Here is a 20,121-nt window from a genome sequence, read left to right on the forward strand (position 1 = left end):
AGAAGGAAGTTGTTTTCCTTTAGCAGCTCTGGGCTTTGTGCACTGCTGTGGAGGGGAGAGGAGAATCTCCGAGTGCCAGCTTGGATTAAATTCCTGTTAAAGCCAGTGGGAGATTTAAGCAGAAGAGCTGAGGAGGACCTGGTGGTTAAACCCATGAAGGAGTAAAGTTAATAAAAACCTCATTTTAAAATCTGGTCTAGAACACCAAACGGGGCACAATTTTCCAGTGCCATATTTGACTGAAGCTTTTGAGAAATGGGGTAGTTGTTGAGGAATTAACTAAATGTATAAGCAGGCATTTTAAAAATGTAGCCGTGGACATTTCTTTATTTGCTGTAAGCTAAATCTTGACTATACGTATGAATTCATCTGTGGAAGATAGGTACGCCTCCTTCTCTACTTGCTGTTAGTGCCAAAGCCATGGATCAAACTGGGAAAAGCACTATTGTTATCCTTGTGTAGTAGGCTACAAGATCTGGAACAAGTCCCTCTGGTGCTGTGTTGTCTGGTCCTAGGAAGGTTTAAAGATGTGCTTTCTATCTGTGTGTTCCAGAAACTGAGAATCCCACCGAGAGAGTGCATCAGATTCAGCAGATCATCATCACTCTGCCCCGGGCTGTCATCGTTGTCATGAGATACCTTTTTGCTTTCCTCAATCAGTGAGTCTCTTTCTTTTTACGCTCTTTCACTAAGTTGTTTGTGTCTGCCTTTTTTCAGGCTTCCCCTCCTTTGTTGCATGAGTCATTTTGGAGCATTGTATTTTGCTTCTTCCCCAGCCTTGCCCAACTGTGGCAGTGTGTTCAGGGAGGACGTGCAACTCAGTGATGATTTTTGGGCAATGGGGAGTTTGGTGGGAGATTTTTCTGAGCTGACAGGGAAGGTGGGCACTGCACTTCCCTAACACTTGTTTTTGCAGCTTGTCACAGTACAGCGATGAGAACATGATGGATCCCTACAACCTGGCCATCTGCTTCGGGCCCACTCTGATGCACATTCCAGACGGGCAGGATCCGGTGTCCTGCCAAGCCCATGTCAATGAGGTCATCAAAACCATCATCATCAACCACGAGGGCATCTTCCCCAGCCACAGGGAGCTGGAAGGACCTGTCTACGAGAAGTGCATGACTGGAGGGGAGGAGTACTGGTAAGGAGGGGGGGCAGAACTTCATTCATTGCAGAACTTAGCAAAGCCAGCTCCCCTCCTTGGGGTTATCTTGCAATATAAATGAGTGAAGCTGTGCCAAAATGCAGGGCTTTGCTTTGATTCCCTGTAGACATAGAATTAACTTCAGCTCACATGAGTATAGGAGAAGGGTTCTGGGGGTCCCTGAGAGGATGGGCTATGAAGAAGGCTTTGAGGAAGCTCAGACTTGATATTCAGGGCATCTGAGCCCAGGCTGATCACAGCACTGGGATGAAGTTTTCTCTCTGCAGAAGCAGCATGCCTTTTTACATCTATTTCTGTTAAACATCACAAATTAGGTGTGCAAGAGTTGAGTATAAAATGCTAAAAATCATTGTGAATGAGTGAGTGGAAAACTTGACTTCTTATTCACACTGATTTGTTCTGCCAAATATGAGTAAGATGCACAAGCAACAGAACATGAGGTTCTGGGCCTGAAGGTTGTGGTGCAAGTGTCTGCTGTGCTCAAAGCAAGTCCAGAGATCTGCTGTGATGTAAAACGAGTATCTCAGTCCTACAAAAATGAAAAGCAGAACTCCTTGGGGCCAGATTTTCCCTCAGCTTAATTTTGCTAATTGTATTGAGAACAGAATCTGGTTCTTTCCTTTAAAGCACCGTGTATTTTATTTCAGTGACAGCCCCCACAGCGAGCCAGGCACAATTGATGAAGTTGACCATGACAATGGCACGGAGCCACACACCAGTGATGACGGTAAGCACAGACAGCAGCAGCAGAGAGCTGGGTCCGTGTTAGAAGAGCTATGCGTGCAGGGAAGCACCGTGCCCTTAATGGCATTAAACTGGACTGGCGTCCCTCAGCGTTAGTGGGGGATGGTGCCTGTGGGCTTGGTTATGCACACCAACATTACTCACAGGTTTTTGTCACAGGATGTGCGTGGACCTTCCCTGCAGTCTGACTCTGTGGGAGGATACAGGGGCTGGCTTTGTGCAGCTGTTCTGTGAGATGCCAGTAATACCAGTGAGGGCAGCTGAGCTGGTGCTGCTGAGGGACAGCAAACGTGCAGCCACGTGGCAGCGTTTTCATTGTGGGGCCTTGCTGCTTGGAAGGGAGCCGTGGAGCTGGACACCTCGCTGTGTGCCTCTCCTGGTGGCTGCTGTTCCCTCGCCCCCTGCCCTTGACAAAACTCTGGCACTGTCCTGAGGCTCCCCAGGGTGGCAGGAGGGCTGGCTGGCTAACATGGGGTCAGACAGCTCAAGGCACAAAAAAAAAAGGCCCTCCACGCCTTTGCGTGCTAGGAACAAACAGGAGCCATGAGGATGAGAAGATGAAGGGGGGAGAGCAAGCTGCTGTTTAGCCAATTTTATGCCTGGGTGGTCACATTAATAGCTCTGATTGGAGTTTCTGGGTGATTAACTGTAGTGCAAGTGTGGAGAAGAGGAGCTTTATTTTGTGAATTTCCATATTCCTCCTTCTCCTCACCTCGTGCACCCTCCCTGCTGTGACACTCAATATCTTATCAGGGCCCTGAAAGCCTTTCACCGCGCGTCCTCAAGAGAGCATTCCGCACTGGTGCTGCGGTGGCGGTCCCGAGCTCTGTGGGGTTTGCATTGGTGCAGACTCGTATTTTAAGCTGAGGAAAACCTGTCTGCTGAAGCAACCTGTCCGATCTCAGACGGAGAAGAGGGTATGGTTCAGACCCAGTGCTTCCCACGTCCTTTTCCAATGGCTCCCCCTCTGCAGACCTTGTGGCTGAGCAGAGCGGAGGGGTGCACCCTGATGCTGAGCCCATGGTTCAGCGATGAGGCAGATGTAACAGATCAATCTTCCCTATTTTTAATGAGAGCATGGCAAATCTAAGGCAACTGGGCCAATTTGCTCTGTCTAGCAGGTGTCACAGCCTCATTAAGTCCCCATGAGGCTTAAAAACAATCGGGTATCTCAGACAATGAAGTTAGACTATCTCTACTAGCTGTTAGAGCTGGCTGGGTGGTGGAGCCTGATTTTTTTCTTCAGTCTTGGAAGGAAGTGAGCATAGATCTCCCCTCCTGTCCAGAGAGAAATGCTTTCTGCCTTGCAGTCACTGCTGCCGTTTCTCTAGGGTTCAGCGCTCCCAGATGGAAACAGATCTGCAGAAGAGCTGTGCCCCTCTGTGGGCAGCTAAATGCAAACCAGGCACGTGCTGGGGTGCGCCAGCAGCTCCCGCTGTGATGCCCTGGACCAGGGGCTCAGAGCTCCTCACATGCTCACCGAGCTCCTAAAGAGAAGTCCTGCCTCAGCCCTCTTGAAATTTAGGCCCTGAGCTCCCAATTTGTAAATCCTGCAAATTTGTAAAATTTTGGCATTTGGTAGAGCTTAAATCAGAAAAAAAAGTGTGAGGTAGAGAGCTGGGAAGGGTCTGCAGATGTGAATGAGTTTGTGGTGCTGAGCAGCTGCCCAGCCAGAGCTGGTGTCATCGTTTCTGTGGGGATCCCCAAAAGGGGATTCATTATTCATCAATAATTCAGGCCAAACTGTCTCCAGGATAAGGGAGGGAATTGAAGGGAAGGTAAGTGGGGCTTTGATTGCTATATCTGACACGGCTTGACAGGTTCCCAATCTGGAAGATAATGGGATTCTGTAACCAAAGAAATTACTTTGTTGGAAGAAAATATGAATGCAGTCGAGGATGCCATATGCACACAGAGAAATTTCAGCTGCTCCCCATCTGGTCTGCAGCTTTTTGTGGCTGCTGGTACTCTGGGAGTTTGAGAGAAATTCTAAGGCTGGAAGAACAAAAGGAATTGATCAGTCTAAAAATAAGGTGGTTTGTACCACATAGGATGTTTTTGGAAAGCTGGGGCAGCAGGATTAGAGCTGCTCAGGTGAGGTGGCTGTTTCTAGGATTTATTGTGCCTCATGATGGTTGTACTGAACTTTGCTGCTTGTGCTTCTCTCCTTTGCAGAAGTGGAGCAGATTGAAGCCATAGCAAAGTTTGACTACATCGGACGATCTCCACGAGAGCTGTCCTTTAAGAAGGGGGCCTCACTCCTCCTGTACCACCGGGCCTCAGAAGACTGGTGGGAAGGGAGGCACAACGGTGTGGATGGTCTCATACCCCACCAGTACATCGTGGTGCAAGACATGTGAGTAAAGGCGGTGTGTAGACTCAGGATGTCAAAATCTCCTACCTACCCAAGGTCCATCTTTAGCTACCTAAGCAGGTGGCCAGATTTTCCCAGGTTTAATGACTTCAGTGAGAAATCTGTATCTGTTCTCGGATTGGCTGTAGATTGTTTGTAGTGCAAGCTGGTAAAGACAAAGAGTAAATACTGCACGTGGTGTGCCTAGACCCCGTGTGTCACTGACTGCTCAAAGCGGCTCGATGCAGGTGTAACATTGGTCTTAGCCTGTGCACGTACCTGGCGTTGTTCACCGCTGGCTCTGCCTCTAGGCAGGTTTCAGGGTCCTTTGCGCACACCAGCCTGAGGGGGTTCTCCTTTTCCCCAGGGACGATGCTTTCTCCGACAGCCTGAGCCAGAAGGCAGACAGCGAGGCGAGCAGCGGGCCTCTGCTGGATGACAAAGCCTCCTCAAAGAACGACATCCAGTCCCCGACGGATCATATCGTGGACTACGGCTTTGGCGGAGTAATGGGCCGGTAGGGAAACTCTCTTTTTCCTGCGAACACAGAGAGAGGTGGTCACGGTCACGTGCAGGGAGAAGTCAGTGTGTTGTGCAGGGCCAGACAGCAGGGAAAGCTCCACTGTGTTCTGTGGAACAATGTGAGCATGGAAGGGGTTTTCGTGTGGACTGCTAATGTAGATCTTAACAACTGAAAAGGTACAATGCTGTCTATGCTGTCTCTTTCTTGGCACTGGCTAAAATGTCTGTCTCACCTCTTGCTTTAGTCTTCTGGAGCTGAAGGGCTTGAGTTCGGTTTGATCTGCCTTTTCAGAGCTGAGAGATTGTCTTGCAGCATGCAACCAGATGCTTCTGTCTGACGGACGGTGACCTAGTCTTGTGATGAATTCTTTGCAGAGTGAGATTGAGGTCTGACGGCGCAGCTATCCCTCGCCGTCGAAGCGGGGGGGACACCCACAGCCCGCCCCGAGGGATGGGTCCTGGCATAGACACTCCTCCTCGAGCAGCTGCCTGCCCTAGCAGCCCCCACAAAATACCTCTAAACAGAGGCAGGATTGAGAGCCCCGAAAAGCGCAGAATGGCGACATTCGGCAGTGCAGGGAGCATCAATTTCCCAGACAGGAAGGCCTTGTCTGATGGCCACCCGCTGAGATCGACCTGTGGATCGACTAGACACAGTAGTCTCGGAGATCAGAAATCTCTAGAAGCAGAAGCGCTTGCTGAGGTAAGAGGGTTGTGAAGTGGCTCTCGGTGCCCAGGGACCAAGAAGTAAAACAAAACTCACTGGGAGAACACTGCAGAGCCCCTCTCATCGCAAAGCACTTCAGAGTGGTGGTGCTGTTGCAGCTGTGGTGGTTTAAAGACCAAAACGAGCAGCCAACAGCCTTCCTGCTTTTCCTGCTGTACTGGTGTGTCCAGTAAGAGATACTGCCTCTTCCCACGAACCTTGTTGCTTCGAGACGATAGACAGCAATGTTCGATCCACCGCTGGCAGCCCCTGGCTCCCCAGGGAGGGAGGTGCATTATCTCCTTCAGGCACTTCACAAAGGGGAAAAACAGATCTGTCAGATCAGAATTTGGTAGGCGCTCAGTGCATGGAGGAAAACGTTTCAGGTTCATTACTGGCTATTGGGAGCTAGGACCTCAGTAGGGTTCCCCCAGCTGTTCATCACCATCATTTGCCATCAGTTCCCCGGTGCTTGTTCCATGCATGTTACCTCGGCACAGCCTGCAGGCCTCCTCTGCTCACTGCTCGCTGGGGCCCTCAGCCAGGCCACACTAAACCTATTAACATCTGGGAGCGTGGGCCCTGCACGGAGCAGAGCGCAGGACTCTGCGGTGTCTCGGTGTGGGTGGGGTGGGCACAGTCCCCGGGCCCAGCATCTCCCAGGCCTTGGCTTCGTGCCGCGCCCAGACAGGGGTGGCGGCGGTGGGACAGCCGGTGACGGCCACATGGAGAAGGGCAGCTGCTGGGGACACCACTGCCCGGCACACGGAAGGAGCTTGTGTGGGGTTTGGCAGGTTTCTGTGTAGAATCAGCTGTTTTCAGTGGGATAACTGATGATGATTGCAGAAAGAAAGAACTTTCCCTGTCCTGTCTGCTTTTCCACCAGTCATGCTCCTTGTTCGCTTGCTCTGCAGCACGCCTCCCAGCTTCTCTGTTCATCAAGAGCTTACACTTGGCGCAAACAAAATCACAAAGTTCTGGTTGTAGCCCAGTGCACATCCCAAGCGGGGGTTCGGGTGGGGGCACCACGGCAGGGCTGGGGCAGGGTGACTGTGAGCACCGCTCCCTGGGGCTCGGCGGACGGCAGCAGCCTCCTGCCCTGCAGCAGTGCCCGTGCTGCTGACTGCCCGGGGCCCATTTCCAGCTGCGGGGCAGTGCGTGCCCCTGGAGGAACGGGTGAATGCCCCATTTTGTTCACTTCTTGGTTTTGTTTGTGTTTGTTTTAGAGCTGGGGGAAGCATTCCCGCTCAGCTGATGTAAATAAATATTTACCTTGAAGTCTGTAGGACTGCTGAGCTTGGTAGTCCTAGGGCTTGGCTCTGGGAGTTTATTTCCACTCATTTTCTGCACAGTTTAATGTAATTAATTGGAGCTAACTTGATAATTAATTTCCTTCTACTGAACATTACCTGAGGCTTACCAAGAATGCTGTACACATTAGAAACATGAAGGGCTCGTCTACACAAGGACAGTGAGCAGAGTTGACCTAGGGTTAGTTTTTAAATGATCGATTCAGTTGACTTCAATCACTTTGCAGATGGGCTCCCTGACTTAAAGTGGCCTTAACTCAGTTAAGGCTGAAATAGGTGAAGGCAAATTAGGGCCTCTTTATTTCTGAATGAGAAGATCAGCACTACAGTTGTAGGCAATTTACCCAATTTGCTTTAAATTGACATTTTTCATTTTTCATTGAAATTTTTCATTTTCCATTGAACTGGGCTCCCTTTCTGGCGGATCTCTTTGGGCAGACCCAGGGATGCTGCGCCCCAGGAGCACGGCCCCAGTGTTTTGGGAGGTGCCACTCAGGGGGGGCTGGTTTCTGCAGGGCCCGGTGGGCAGGGTGTCACAGCACCACTCACAGCACACAGGGTTTGCTCCTCCTGGAGCTGGTGACCAAACTCCCATTGACTTCAGTCAGTGGGTGCCTTTGTGCTGCCACTTTGGGCTCTGAATCTTCTTCACAAGCTCCTGCTCTGCCCAGAGGCCTGAGAGACCCCATCCTCGGTCAGCCCCCCCAGCCACCCCCAGCCACGCAGACACTAGGATGGGGCCATCTCTGTGGGGTGGGCCGCGGTGCTGACCTCCTTTTCTTGGTGCTGCTTGCAGGACATCGAGAAGACCATGAGCACGGCGCTGAACGAGCTGCGGGAGCTGGAGCGGCAGAACACGGCCAAGCAGGCTCCCGACGTGGTGCTGGACACGCTGGAGCCCATGAAGAACCCCCCGCTGGGCGCCACCAACTCGGAGCCCGCCAGCCCCCTCCACACCATCCTGATCCGAGACCCCGATGCCGCCATGCGGCGCAGCAGCAGCTCCACCACCGAGATGATGACCACCTTCAAGCCGGCCCTGTCTGCCCGGCTGGCCGGGGCGCAGCTGCGGCCCCCGCCCATGCGGCCGGTGCGGCCGGTGGTGCAGCACCGCTCCAGCAGCAGCAGCAGCTCGGGGGTGGGCAGCCCCGCCGTCACCCCCACCGAGAAGCTCTTCCCCAGCAGCTCGGCGGATAAATCGGGCACCATGTAGGTGGGCAGCGGGGGCGGCGCCTCCGCCCGGCCTCGTGCAGCCACCCCGCAGCTCGGATCGGGCCCACGAGCAAACCCCGCGGGGGCAGCGAGCGCCTCGCCTTGGCCCGGCTGGTGGCACGTGCTACAGACGTGTGTGTGTGTGTGTGTGTGTGTGTGTGTGTGTGTGTGTGAGTGTGAGTGTGCACCAGTGTGTGCGCACCCCCACCACCTGGAGACACCTCCCACGCTTGCAGCCCTGCGGCAGGAGACGGCGGGGTCTCCGTGTTGTCACTGGAGAACACACGTCCTATGTAGAAGTATATATTACAGAAGTGTACAGAACTGGGTGACTTTTTTTAAAAAAGTAGATTTACCTCAGAAACTGGCTCTGAAACGTCCTCACTAGAGATGCTGGGTTGTGTTTTGTTTTTTTTTTCTCCCCCCCCCCCCTCCCCCCCAGGCTATTTGCGTGTGCGTGCGTGGAAATACATCACAGCTGTGTGTCGAGCAATACGAGGCCAATCCTGGGGTTACATTCTGCACCTCTTGGCATTTAAAAAAAAAAAGGAAGATACAATGGGTTAATGGGTTTTATTCACTACTTGGCCAATGGAGAAGAGTTGAAAATGCAGAAGTGCCAGCAGTGTTCCTCAGGCCGGCGGGATGTCCTCTCCAGCCGAGTCCTGAGACTCCTTCGTGCGCAGCTGAGGGCCCGGCCAGCAGCACCGGGCGCTCCCCAGGCTCTGCGGGGCGAGGAGCAGCGCTGGGGGGGCGAGCGGGGGCCTCTGAACTCCAATTTTCTTGAAGACTTCAAAATGAACAAGGACTGGTGACAAACCTGTGGTAAAGCATAAATAGAGTAACTGATACAGGTCTGAGATGCTTCATTTCACTCTCCCCATACACTTTTTTTTTTTGGTTTTGGTTTTTTAACTAACGAATATCTCAACAAATGGGACTAAACAGGCAAGGAGGCTTTGGTACGGTACCGTTCCTTTATTTAAAGTTGCACAGCAGTACATGAGGGTCTTGATTCAGATTGCGTCTTCTTGCATGAAAAGCATGAGCCATATTTGACCATATCAGATGCGTAACCGATCTGATGGGGCGATATTTTGCACTTTCTGTACTGTACTATATAATACAACAGTTTGAGTTTATGCAAAATAATTTACATTTTAGTTTTCCTCTAAACATTTAACCCAGAGAAAAAAAAAAATATGCAGAAAGAGCTGGGGATTGCATGGAATTTCGTCTGATAACCAAGTCTCTGTAATGCTGAAATCAAGACACTCTGTGCTTCTCCTGCAGTTTTCTTTCTTCTTGTACAGATTTCCACGCAATGACCCGTGCTTTAATTTGGTCCCTTCCACGTGATCACACACAACCCCAGCGTGAACCAGGCCATCGTGAGGCTCAGCTGCACAGAAATCTGCGCTAACAGCTCCTTCACGTCCACGCCCTCCCAGTACCTGACTCCTGTCTGTCCCTCCGCAAGCCCTCCTGCCTCACCCAGCGGTCATCTGCCCCCGTCCACCGCTTTTTTTCTCCCGTCAACCTCCTCTCCTCTCTCTCCGAGCCCGCGGGCGATGCTGGGCTGTGCTCTCAGCCACGGCCGCCCTCGGCGCGGGCAGGAGGCTGCTGCTGTCCGTGTGCGGTGCACGAGCATGTGTCCCTGCCACGCCTGCCTCTCCGGCCGTCCCTCGCCTGGTCCGGTCCCTTTATGTATCGCTGTACTCGCTTCGATGCTGGAAAGTAACTGTTCAAATGTAAGCTGTACAAAATATAGGGTAAGATTAGATGAAAGCCAATGCCACTCACCAAATCTTTGCACTTAGTAGATAGATCAATGTAAAAAGTAATGTTAAAGAAATAAAAAACCAGAATCCTAACCTTTCGGTGTACAGTGTGGGGGAAAAAGTACTGTATGTAGTGGTTCTGTCATTGTTCCTCAGTATAATGCTATAAGGGGAAATGGTGTTTACGTACTTGTCTATTAACATAGTTGACATTTGTAATTACCACAATTAGTTCATATTGATGTTTATTTTTCTTCATAGTTTTTCCCCCCCTTTCCTAAACTTAGACTAACCCCGAGGTCAACGCCTCTGTCATTATGGGCAGCAGATGTTCACACAGTCTGTTCTAGCAATGAACCAGCAAATGGGCTCTTAGGGGAGGGAAGAAACCCACTTGGCACGAGAGTTGTGTATTCGTTGCCAGTAACTTCTTTTTTTTTTCTTTTTTCCATTTAGTTCTTGGAGAACATTCACTTTGCCAGTCGTCTGTTTTTTTATATACTTTCAAAGATGACTTGATAGCAAAACCATGTTTGTTGGTTGTTTTTTGTTTTTTTCTTCCCTTCTTTTAAAGATACGGTACAAATTCCAGTGTTTTTCTATTAAATTATTGCCTTTTGTTTTCCTTTGTTTTGTTTTGTTGTGGGTTTTTAATACAATTGTTTTCTTATCTTTAAGTGCCTTTTTGAGCACCAGAACAAATGCTTGGAATTAATGTACTTGGAGCTGTACACATCATGATTTCCTTTGTACAGTTATGTTGTGCTGTGGGTGATTGCTTTTAAAATCCTTTTAAATTTTTTTTAAAGAAAAGAAAAACCAAGACATTTTGTTGAAGAATAAACTACCCCTTTTTAATATGGTATTCCAATTGTAGTTTTAACTACTGTAAATTTAAGGGGAAAAAATGTATTTTTCTGTAACTTGGCACAAAATTTAAACACATTGTAGGAGTATCATAACTGGAACCCACTCACGTTTTATGAGTGACTTTATCCTGATCCTTGATACCTCTTTAAAGGCTCAAAGACTGTAGGCTTTAAGAGTTCCTAGAGCTGTTCACTCAAGCTGTGAAAATTTGCAGCCTAGCAGCGGTTAGGGGACGCCGGGCAAGCCCCGAGGAGGAAGAGGAGGGCAGCTCCACGGGGTCGTTTCTCTGCTGTGCAGAGCTGGTGCCACCCTCCTGGGGGTCCCCGGGGTCCCCCGGGACTGCGGCTGCCTCCGCCGAGCTGCTCCCGAGGCAGCTCCGCGCTCGGCCCCGGTGCCGCTGCAGGGCCGTCGTGCCCCGGCCCCTCTCCTCTCTGCCTGGCTTCGGCGAGCAGCACGCACGTTGGTCCCAGGCGGTGACGGCAGCGCGCGTTCCTTCCTTGGGCTGAAGTACAGCCGACAGCTCCCTTCTGTAACTCCTGGGCTGTTCCTGAACTAGCAGTGTTGTGGTTTTCACGGTGCGGCACTAGGTGTCCCGAGTCTGATCTGCTTCTGAGTGGCTGGGTTGCGTAGTCTGAGGGGTTTTTTGGTTGTGCCAGGAAACCTTAGGACCCTGCTGGTTGGCTGCCCTCCCTACCGGTCGTCGTCCTCCCCGTGGGTGTTGTCTCTGTAACGTATGGTGAGATGCCGTTCAGCTAGAGTGTCTGATGGGGTCCTCTGTCCTGTATGCTGATGATGCCATGTAGATGGAGCCACTGGTCGGATGTGGACTCATCCTGTTGAATAAAACTGCTTAACTTTTCTCAAAAACACCCGTTGTGGTTTCAGAGTGTTCACCGCCTCGCTGCCATCCCGGGAAGCCACGTGTGGCTGGCGCCGTGTCCCTGTCCCACCTTGGCGTGTCCCCGCCTCGTGCCGGTGGCTCTGCCAAGCTCTGCGTCTCCTCCCCGGCCCCGTGCTTGGAGCTGGGCCTCGGGGCTGGGCAGGGGCCCCGTGGCCACCCGGCTGCTTCCCCTGCCCATCCTGCAGGCAGGCCCGCTGGGGGTGACAGTGATGTACCTGGCGGTGGGGCGCTTGTTTAGATGAACCGCCGAGAGCACAGATGGACGCTTGCCTTTCAGCTCTGGACATATGGTGAAAATACACGGGGAAGGAGATGTAGGCCAATTAAAAAAAAAAAAAACAACAAACACCGCAAACTCCACATGGGTGTAAATTCACACATTCCCATGGATGTGGGAGGACCTCTGCTGATTTTCACCAGTATAGATGTACCCTGCATTCCTGAGCTCTCATTTCTTTATTTAAAATGCATTTTGGAAAAAAAAAAAAAAAAAAAAAAGGGCACACTGGCACACTCCCTGTTACTTGACCCAATCCTTGCCTTGACATTCCCTGCAGGAATTGGGGTGTGAGAAGGGGAGGCCCCGGGGATGCTGTGAGGCCGAGCTCAGCTCTGGGTGCTCACCTCCAGCCCCCGCTCCCCCCGGCACTGCAAGGTGTCCCCGAGAGCTGGAGCTGGCTCGAAACCTGCCATGCTTGTGTGGCTGGGATGGGAAAGAAATGGAGAAAGATCAATGAAATAAACCTGTTAATTAAAAGGCGCTGAACCGATGGCAGTTTAGGCTAAAGACCATGGTGCAGCAGAACGTGTCCTGCTCAAGCCTGAGCCCCGAGCAGCCTCTGGGCACTGGGTGCAGACGCTGACACCCCCCCGAGCGCAGGGAGCCCCCCCGCTGCCCCTGCCCCTGCGAGCAGCTTTGTGCATGGGGCAGCCGCACAGCACAACCCTGCGGCACCCTCAGCATCAGCCGTGCCTCCCCCTGCTCACCCCGATGTATTTTGGGGGGGTTGTGACCGGACTGCCTGGTGCTGTGTGCGCATTTTCCCCAAACGCTTCACTCCGTGAGCCCCTCTAAGCAGGTTAGCGCATTAGCGCTCGCTCGTGTAGGAGAACGAGATTAGTGTTGCTCTTGAAATGGAGAGAATTGCTTTGGCAGCGAAGCGCTAGAGGCGTGGGGTTTGCTTTCCTCCTGAAAGCCGATTATGGGCTCAGTAATTATCCCCGGAGGGGCACAGGGGGACAGCAGGACGCGCTCCCGAGCCCTCCAGCCGCTGGTGCCGGGTGGGCACCCGGGGCGCTGTGAGGGGCCGCGGGCGGTGGGGCTGTGGCCGTGGGGCTGCTGCCTCCAGCACGGACACAGCCGAGGCCCGGTGCTGCCCGTCCCACGGCTCCGGGCCCCAAAATCCCTGGGGGGGGGTGAGCTCGGGCACCGCCGCTGCCAGCCCCTGCCCAGCCCCGCGCTGCCGGCCCCGCGCCCAGCAGGTGGCAGCGCGGCCTCGGGCTGGAGATGAAATCAGCCCCGGTAAGGATTTATTGAAGATCGGTGGCTGAGGTCAGGGGACGTGGCTGGCGGCCCCCTCCCTTCCCCGGGATGCTCCCCCTGAGGGAAGCAGAGGGGCCGTGGCAGCGGGTGCAGGCTGGGCGCTGTGGGGGTGCTGACGGTGCCATGCATGGAGCCAGCACAGATCCAGATCCTGCTCCCAAAACACGGCCTCCAGCAGGCCCCGGGGCAGGGCCGTCTCCTGGGCTGGTCTGCTGAAATACCTGAAATCCATCAGCACTCCCGGGCAGAGATCTGGGGCTGCTCTGAAGGGAAGTTGTTAGGGGAGGGCAGGGGCTTGGTGTAAGCGCTGTGAGCTATTGTGCTCTGCAGTGGGATGTGAAGCTAAAGCAGGGGAGTGAAAGCAGAAGAAAGGACGGCTCTGTGTGGTGTGTTGGGTGGTGGGAGCCGCTGCCCAAACAGTGGGCTCTGACGCCAGGCAGCACCCCGTGTGTTTTTGCTCTCTCCTCCAGAGCGTGGTGTGAGCCCGCAGCCTTCCATCTCGAGCAAGGGCAGCTCCTGTCCTGTCTGGAAAAGGGCCATGTGCAGATGTGGGTGTGCGGGGAAAGGAGCCGAGCCTCCTGGAGGGGCTGTGTGGGGCTGTGCCCACAGTGGGGGGCAGGAGCCTGGCGCCCCAAACCGCAGCATCGCTGTGTCCCCGGCCAGCAGTGCCCGTGTGGGCTTTGCTGTGACCGCCCGGCTTCCTGACTGTGCTGAGCAGGAGAAAGCGGACCCTGGAGCAGAGCTGTTCCTGCAGGTGTGCTGGTGGGGAGCTTGTTTTCCTTGTTTTCTCCCCCAGCAGTTCACAAAGCAGAAAGGGTACTGGAGGCACAGGGAAGGACTTTGTATGGGTGGGAGGCGAGCACCTGCAAAACAGAGCATCGCTTTCAGATGGCATTTCAAGACCTGAAGTTGGTTGAATCACTGGGGACCATTAAGGAAGAACTCATGGTATTTTGGGGAACAAATCCTTCAATCTGTCTCTTGACTGAAGCTGGTGACACTTTTATCTGAGAGAGGCGAGGCTTCAGATAAAGTTTTCAAAGCACTTCACAAATGAATTACAACTGGTTTTGAAAGATGGGTGTTTTTATCTGCGTCATGTTGCGGACCCATTCCATGGCTCCCGTTACTGCGATGTGTACAAACACCAGAGATTACTCCGGGCACAAAGAGCCTACGGGCACCAAAGCAGAGGGAGGCAGCTTGTCCAGGGCCATGCGCGGTGACTCAGGCCCGCGGGCGTTAATATGATCAAGACTTGCAAGCCGAAAGTGATGGGGCAGAAACAGAGCTGTGAAGGAAGGGGGAGCTGCAGCAGCCAGGGTCGGGACAGCTCTGGGGGCAGGAGCTGCAGAGGAGGAAGCCTCTTCTGGTTCAGTACGCACGCTGTGTGCAGGAGGATGAACGGGGTCTGCGTGGATGGGGCGGTGCCGTGGCTGCCGGGGTGCAAGGCAGAAAACGTCCACAGTGGCCATGCTGCCAGGGCTGCTGCTTCCTGCGGGACATCCCAATGACATCCCTGCCACATCCCCGTGGCACAGACACTGCTGCTGCTCGCAGCGGGGGAGCCTCAGCAGCACCACACCTCCCTTTGCCGCTACACCACGAGCCCGCGCTGAAGCACTGGAATGAAACCTTGGCCTTCTCCAGTGATCTTTTGGATAATTAATTGCTGAGAAATGCTCTGAGGGTAATTTGGCTTTTATTTAGGTGGATCCAATCATTCAAGATTTAGGTGGAGCCAACGATCGTTCACTGCATGTGCTTTAAAGACGCACCTAAGGGCAGCCTGTCAGTGGTAATGCTCATAGATAATGAATGAAAAGATGACACAGAAGTGAAATGGAGAAGAAATGTTGGCGGAAATTAGAGTGATTAATGCTGTGAACCTGGACTCAGAGTGCAGCAAGTGCTTTCAGTCTTGCTGACTGAATTAAATAAGCCAAATTAGTAATATTTTTAATTTTTTTCCTTCTGTTTAAAGACATCGAAGTGCTTTTAGCAAATGAGGTAAAGAGTTTCCATCTGCGTTTAGAGCAAAAATGGAGCAATGTGCTGTGCCACGTCCAGAGCCTGCAGTGAGCTCGTGGCACAGGGCCACGCACCCCACCCTGCCCCCCATGTGGCCTTGCTGGTGATGCAGCCGTGAGCCTGGGTGGCCCCAGGACAGCTCTGTGGGTGCTGCTGGGGGGTGGCTGCTGCATGCAGGGCGGCGCGGTGCCGGGGGCGTTCACACTCAGTGGCTGTGCAGCCCCTGCAGGGTGGTGGGACGTGGTGAGCTGCCAGGGCTGTGTCCTGCCCGCACCGCCCGGCTTTGCTGCCAGGCGGCTTGCTGTGTGTCAGCAGGGATCTGTGTCACTTGCACCTCCATCACTCGTGGTGGGGACTCGCCTGTTTCTCCCTGATCCTTCCACATGCAGCACGCTTTGTTTGCAGCGCTGCGGCCCCCAGCAGCAGCAGCCAGCAGTCCTCGGCATGGCGGGGTGGAGGCTGAGGCTGTCCTCTGTGCCATGCAGCCTGGAGGCATTCCCTGGGGGCACGTGTTCACCCCACTGCGGAGAGGGGAAAGGAGCTGACGGATGAGATTGACTCTTGAAACTGGCAGTGCGCTCTTCAGATAGCAAACTGCCCTGGGTTTGCCTGGAGACAGCTACTCAGTGTGGGGAAAACCTGGCACCAGCTCGCGCCGCTGTGGTTTGTGCTGGGTTTCAGCGCGTTCTTTTTTTGAGTTTTAATTGCTTTATTTTCTTCAAATGTCTCCCTCCCGCTCTGGTGCGTGACCAGAACGGTGTCTCCCCAGGCTGCCTCCTTTCCCTCTGCCCTCCAGCCTGCCTGGCTGCTGGGTTGGAGCTTCCCTGCTCCATCAGGGAACTCATCTGCTCCTCAGCTGGGCACTGCAGGGTGCACCCTGCTGCAAGGGAAAAGTAGGAGTTTTCCCCACTTTGGTTAAAATGAGAAAAGAGAGAAAAAAATAAATAATTGTTAACACACCCCTACAGGCTCACTCTCTGTGGAGACATTGGAAACCAGTTTTTAGCAGGCTTTAGGGATTGCAGCGTTATCCATCTTCTGTAAATACTGCAGAGCTGTGGAGTTGGGAGCGTGTTTATGATTGCGGCTAGGGCTGAAAGACTCGTCAGCGCTGATGGCACGCGGAATCGCTTCACTGGGTACCCAGCTGGAAGACAGCAGCTGTCCAAGCTTTCTGCTCGGAGTTTTTACTGGGAGCGAAGCACAGGATATGGGATTTGCAGAAGTATTTAAACACACATCGAGGTAAGGGTAGCTGTTGGAGGTAAAACAGCATTGCTGCCTGCCATAAAGACACCTCCTCCCTCCCCAGAAATCTGAGCCCCATGCTCGGAGTGCTTAAGCCATGGAGTGGCCACTGAAGCCATGGAGTTTGTGTCCTAGAATTGAAGCACCAGCACTGGAGCAAAACTTATTCCAGACCTTTCAATAATGCAGGTGGTCAGCATCCAAAGGCCAGGCACCCACCTGACTGCTAATTCTGACCCGGGCACCCACCTGGCTGCTAAATTCATGGGGACACCAGGCCTTGGGAGCAGCAGGGTGTGAGGGAAGCCGCAGCGGGAGTGGAGCTAACAGGATCAGCAGCCCTGCGTTTGCTCCGTGGCTTGCAAACAGCACTCAGCTTTTGGGGCAGCAGCAGGGTCAGGAGGGGAGAGGCGCTGTCTCGGGGTTTCTCCGAGCATTTTGCACTGCGGTGTGAGCTGGCTTGGGATGAGACCTGACGAGGTGCGAGCTGTCTCGAGGCCACGCACGCCGAGATGTGGCACAGCTGTGACGGAGCAGATCCCCACGCCAGCCATTTCCTCCGCAGTCCCAAGGCTCCGTGGCAACTGAAACAACCCAGGGCAGGCGTCACTCGGGGAGCCTCCAGGGTGAGACGTAGTCTTTTTTTTTAAGGTAAAAATTTATTTATTTATTTATTTTTCAAGCCTTACATAAGTCAAAACATCTGCTAGTGCATGACTAATGCACCCCCTCCTCCCGCAGCGCGGTGACACAAGTTCACAGGAATTACATAAATGGCTGTTTCCTGTAAGAAGTTATAGGTTGTTCGTAGGTCTTTTGGGGACAAACCTCACATTCAACAGTCCATTAGCTTGCTTTGTTTACAAATAGCTCTGAACTGACCTGATTAATGCACTCTGCTGCCCAGCCTGCACTTCTGCGAGGAGGTGATAGGAACGAAGGCAGGCCCTGCTGCTGCCTGAGGTGGGCCGGCGGGGCTGCGAGGCTGCTTCCCTTCACACCAACACCAGCCTACCCGGGACAACACACATTTCCCAGAGCATGGCCTGTGGGCAAGCAGCGGGCAGGGCTGTGCTGTGTGAGCATGGTAGTGCTGTGCCGGGGTGCGGGCACCCCACTGAGCTGCGCCTCTGCTGTGCCCCATGGGAGAGATGCTGGGTCTGGTGTTACTGGGCCCAGTGGGGCTTTCCCTGCCGTAGTGGCTGCTTCTGGGCCCTGAGGTGCTCGTGGCCCTGCTGTGGCTGTGCCCTTCTGGGCCCTGCTGTGGCTGTGCTCTGAGTGCTCTGAGCGGGGTCCCGGGGCAGCAGGCCTTCACTGGCCGCCTCAGGGGCGCGGGGTGGCTGGGGGGAGATGATGTAGCTGCGGATTGCGTTGGTTTAGTTCAGGGATGTGCACTGGCGAGCACCCAGAAAGCTCCGCCACAGCTCATTTGCCTTCTGGAAAGAGCAAGGAAGTAATTTAAAGAACTGCCAGCCAAACCGGCCGTGAGACGTGATTTCATTCAGGCTGCGTTCAGGCTGGTGGAGGGGCAGGAGCAGGATGAGGATGAGGAGGGTGCCGGGCTCTGTGGTGCTGGTGCCCCACCTGCCCCCACCGTGTCCTGCCCAAGTGCTGCCGCTGCCCTCCTGGGTGCCGTGGGGCGGAGGGGACTGGCTGCTGTGCTGGGTGTTAACCTGTGTCTCACTGGGCTTTCCTCCTTGTTTCCCAGAGCAGATGCCACAATTCTGGTCGTTCTGGGCCAGACCTTTGTTTAGATGAGTGCAGTTCACGTGCCGATGGCAGAAGGGTCGACTTTGGGACCTTTCAGAAGAACGGGCTTTAACCGCTGAGCGTTGTGCCCTCCTGCAGGGCTCAGCTCACCGAGGTGTGGGTCTGGCCATCCCAACCCCCCGACGCCTTCAATATGGGGCAGGCCCACAGGCTGCCCACGGCCCCGACACGTTCTTGACAGGACGTGCAGCTCTGGAGCCGAGCCGCGGGCCCTCGTGGCTTTGTTGGCCAGATGGAGGGAGAAAACCAGAACCAGATGTTGCAGAGAATCCTGGCTGTTGTCAGCTTTGCTCTCCCCCATGAGGAGCAGCCCAGCCGGGCCTGTGGTGCGTGAGGGAGCTGCAGATCCGCAATGGCTGGCCCCGGCTGCCTCAGACGCCTGCTGGCATAGCTCTGCGCGGTGAGGGAAGCCGGGGGCTTTGCAGGACCTCCTCCTTGGATGTCTGTTTTAGGGAGCAGATGACTTTGAGAAAGCATGAGTGGAGGCAAATTTCTGCATAAATGTCGTGGAATTACACTTACTGTCTTTGAATATCAATCCCTGGGGATACTGATCCTCAGAACAAGGCAGCACTTTTGTAGTTTAATGTAAAGCTTTTCCTATGCAATGTGGTTTCATAAAAAATTTGGATCTTGGAGGCTTGAGGACTGCTATTGCTTCATGAAGTTAAGACGGGTCTGCTTAGAGTTTGGCTTTGCGGCACACCAGTGTTTTGGCCAAGTGGTGTTCTGTTTACAGAGGGAGATCGGAGTCATAGCAAGAGTGCAGCATTTGGAGAGAGTTACCAAAGCTGGAGCAAAATTGGAGGTGGAAAGTTACACCTTGAGAATCCAGGGCTAATGCCCTAAAAAGCCTTTCTCCTTTGGAAGTAGATAGGTCCTTAGCTCTCACATCCAACCCTCAGTTTCCTTTATAATGTATTTCTGCTCTACAGATTTCTGTGGCTTTTTTTTTTTTTTTTTTTTTTGTCCCCATTATATCTTGGGTTATTTTCCAAGTTGCTTCCTCATCAGACTTTTAAATTGTTTTTACTATATTAGCTGACAAATATAGGCAAACTTGAAGGTTTGACTTTTTTAGAATTCTAAGTCTTGTAATTTTTTAGTGAAAGCTGTAGAGTAATTCCCAAATTGTCTGGATAAAAACTAAATATAATTTTATGGGAGTGACATTTTCAGGAGGATTAGAAGATTGAAGATAATTGAGAAAATGTTTTCAAATTGCAACATTCAGTCTCTGCACAAAGCACTATCAGATTTACAGTCTGCTTCTTGGAGCTTTGATTACCTCAAATAGCATTTTTCTTCAGGAGAAAAAAAAAAGGTTTCAGCGAGGCCTTTGTGGACGCCAGCAGGGGGATGGCAGCGGGCGAGGGCGGCGGTTCGGGGCTGGGGCAGCAGCGAGGGCCCCTTGGTGGAAGCTGGAAATCCTCAGCTGATGACGGGCAGCGTGGCTCTCAGAGCCCTCCTGCACCAAGGAAGGGCCGTGGGATGTAAGCTGCCGCCTGCAGAGATCTGCACGGTGCTAAATCCACCCTGTGCAAGGACTCCAACTCCCATTTCCTCAGTGTTAACTTAATCTAGACTTTTCTTCATTTTCCTTTAGTGCTTACCTCCTGTCATCTCTTTTATCCTGTTAGATGTTTGCCAGAGAACTGTGCTTTACTCCAAATGAAATCGTAGTAGTAGAAAAACCAGAGTCACCCCCGCTGCTGTTCTTTCAGCACAGGGCAGTAGGCAATATTGTTTGCTAGGCTCCAGTGATTTGGCTTTTAGTCTGTTTTGCAGTTATTCACCTGCATTTCTCAGTTCCTGACTGCTGTCAGTGAGCTGATGCATGGGAAGAGAAGCTTCAGTGGTGAGGCGGATTAATGACAACAAATTATGCAATCTAGAAAATGTGTCAGCCACTGAGTGCAGGATGTCTGGTGGGCGGAAAATCTCATTACTGATCCAAGGAGA

The 20,121-nt window shown here is 52.9% G+C and overlaps 1 protein-coding gene across 3 annotated transcripts in view; it reads left to right on the plus strand.

Moving 5' to 3' along the window:
• The window catches only part of SRGAP3 (SLIT-ROBO Rho GTPase activating protein 3), a 93,763-nt gene extending 81,850 nt beyond the window's left edge, over positions 1–11,913 (plus strand). For 2 of the 3 annotated variants that reach the window (XM_068694109.1, XM_068694108.1), the window contains exons 16-22: positions 554–659; positions 917–1,144; positions 1,816–1,895; positions 4,088–4,268; positions 4,633–4,782; positions 5,163–5,490; positions 7,600–11,913. In XM_068694109.1, coding sequence (XP_068550210.1) covers positions 554–659; positions 917–1,144; positions 1,816–1,895; positions 4,088–4,268; positions 4,633–4,782; positions 5,163–5,490; positions 7,600–8,016 — 1,490 coding nt within the window. In that variant the 3' untranslated portion in view covers positions 8,017–11,913. The remainder of the gene's footprint in view (positions 1–553; positions 660–916; positions 1,145–1,815; positions 1,896–4,087; positions 4,269–4,632; positions 4,783–5,162; positions 5,491–7,599) is intronic. The other variant, XM_068694110.1, reaches the window with a different exon arrangement.
• Positions 11,914–20,121: the final 8,208 nt, after the last annotated feature.

The sequence above is a fragment of the Anas acuta genome, chromosome 11 (assembly GCF_963932015.1).
Source record: "Anas acuta chromosome 11, bAnaAcu1.1, whole genome shotgun sequence".
Taxonomy (NCBI): domain Eukaryota; kingdom Metazoa; phylum Chordata; class Aves; order Anseriformes; family Anatidae; genus Anas; species Anas acuta.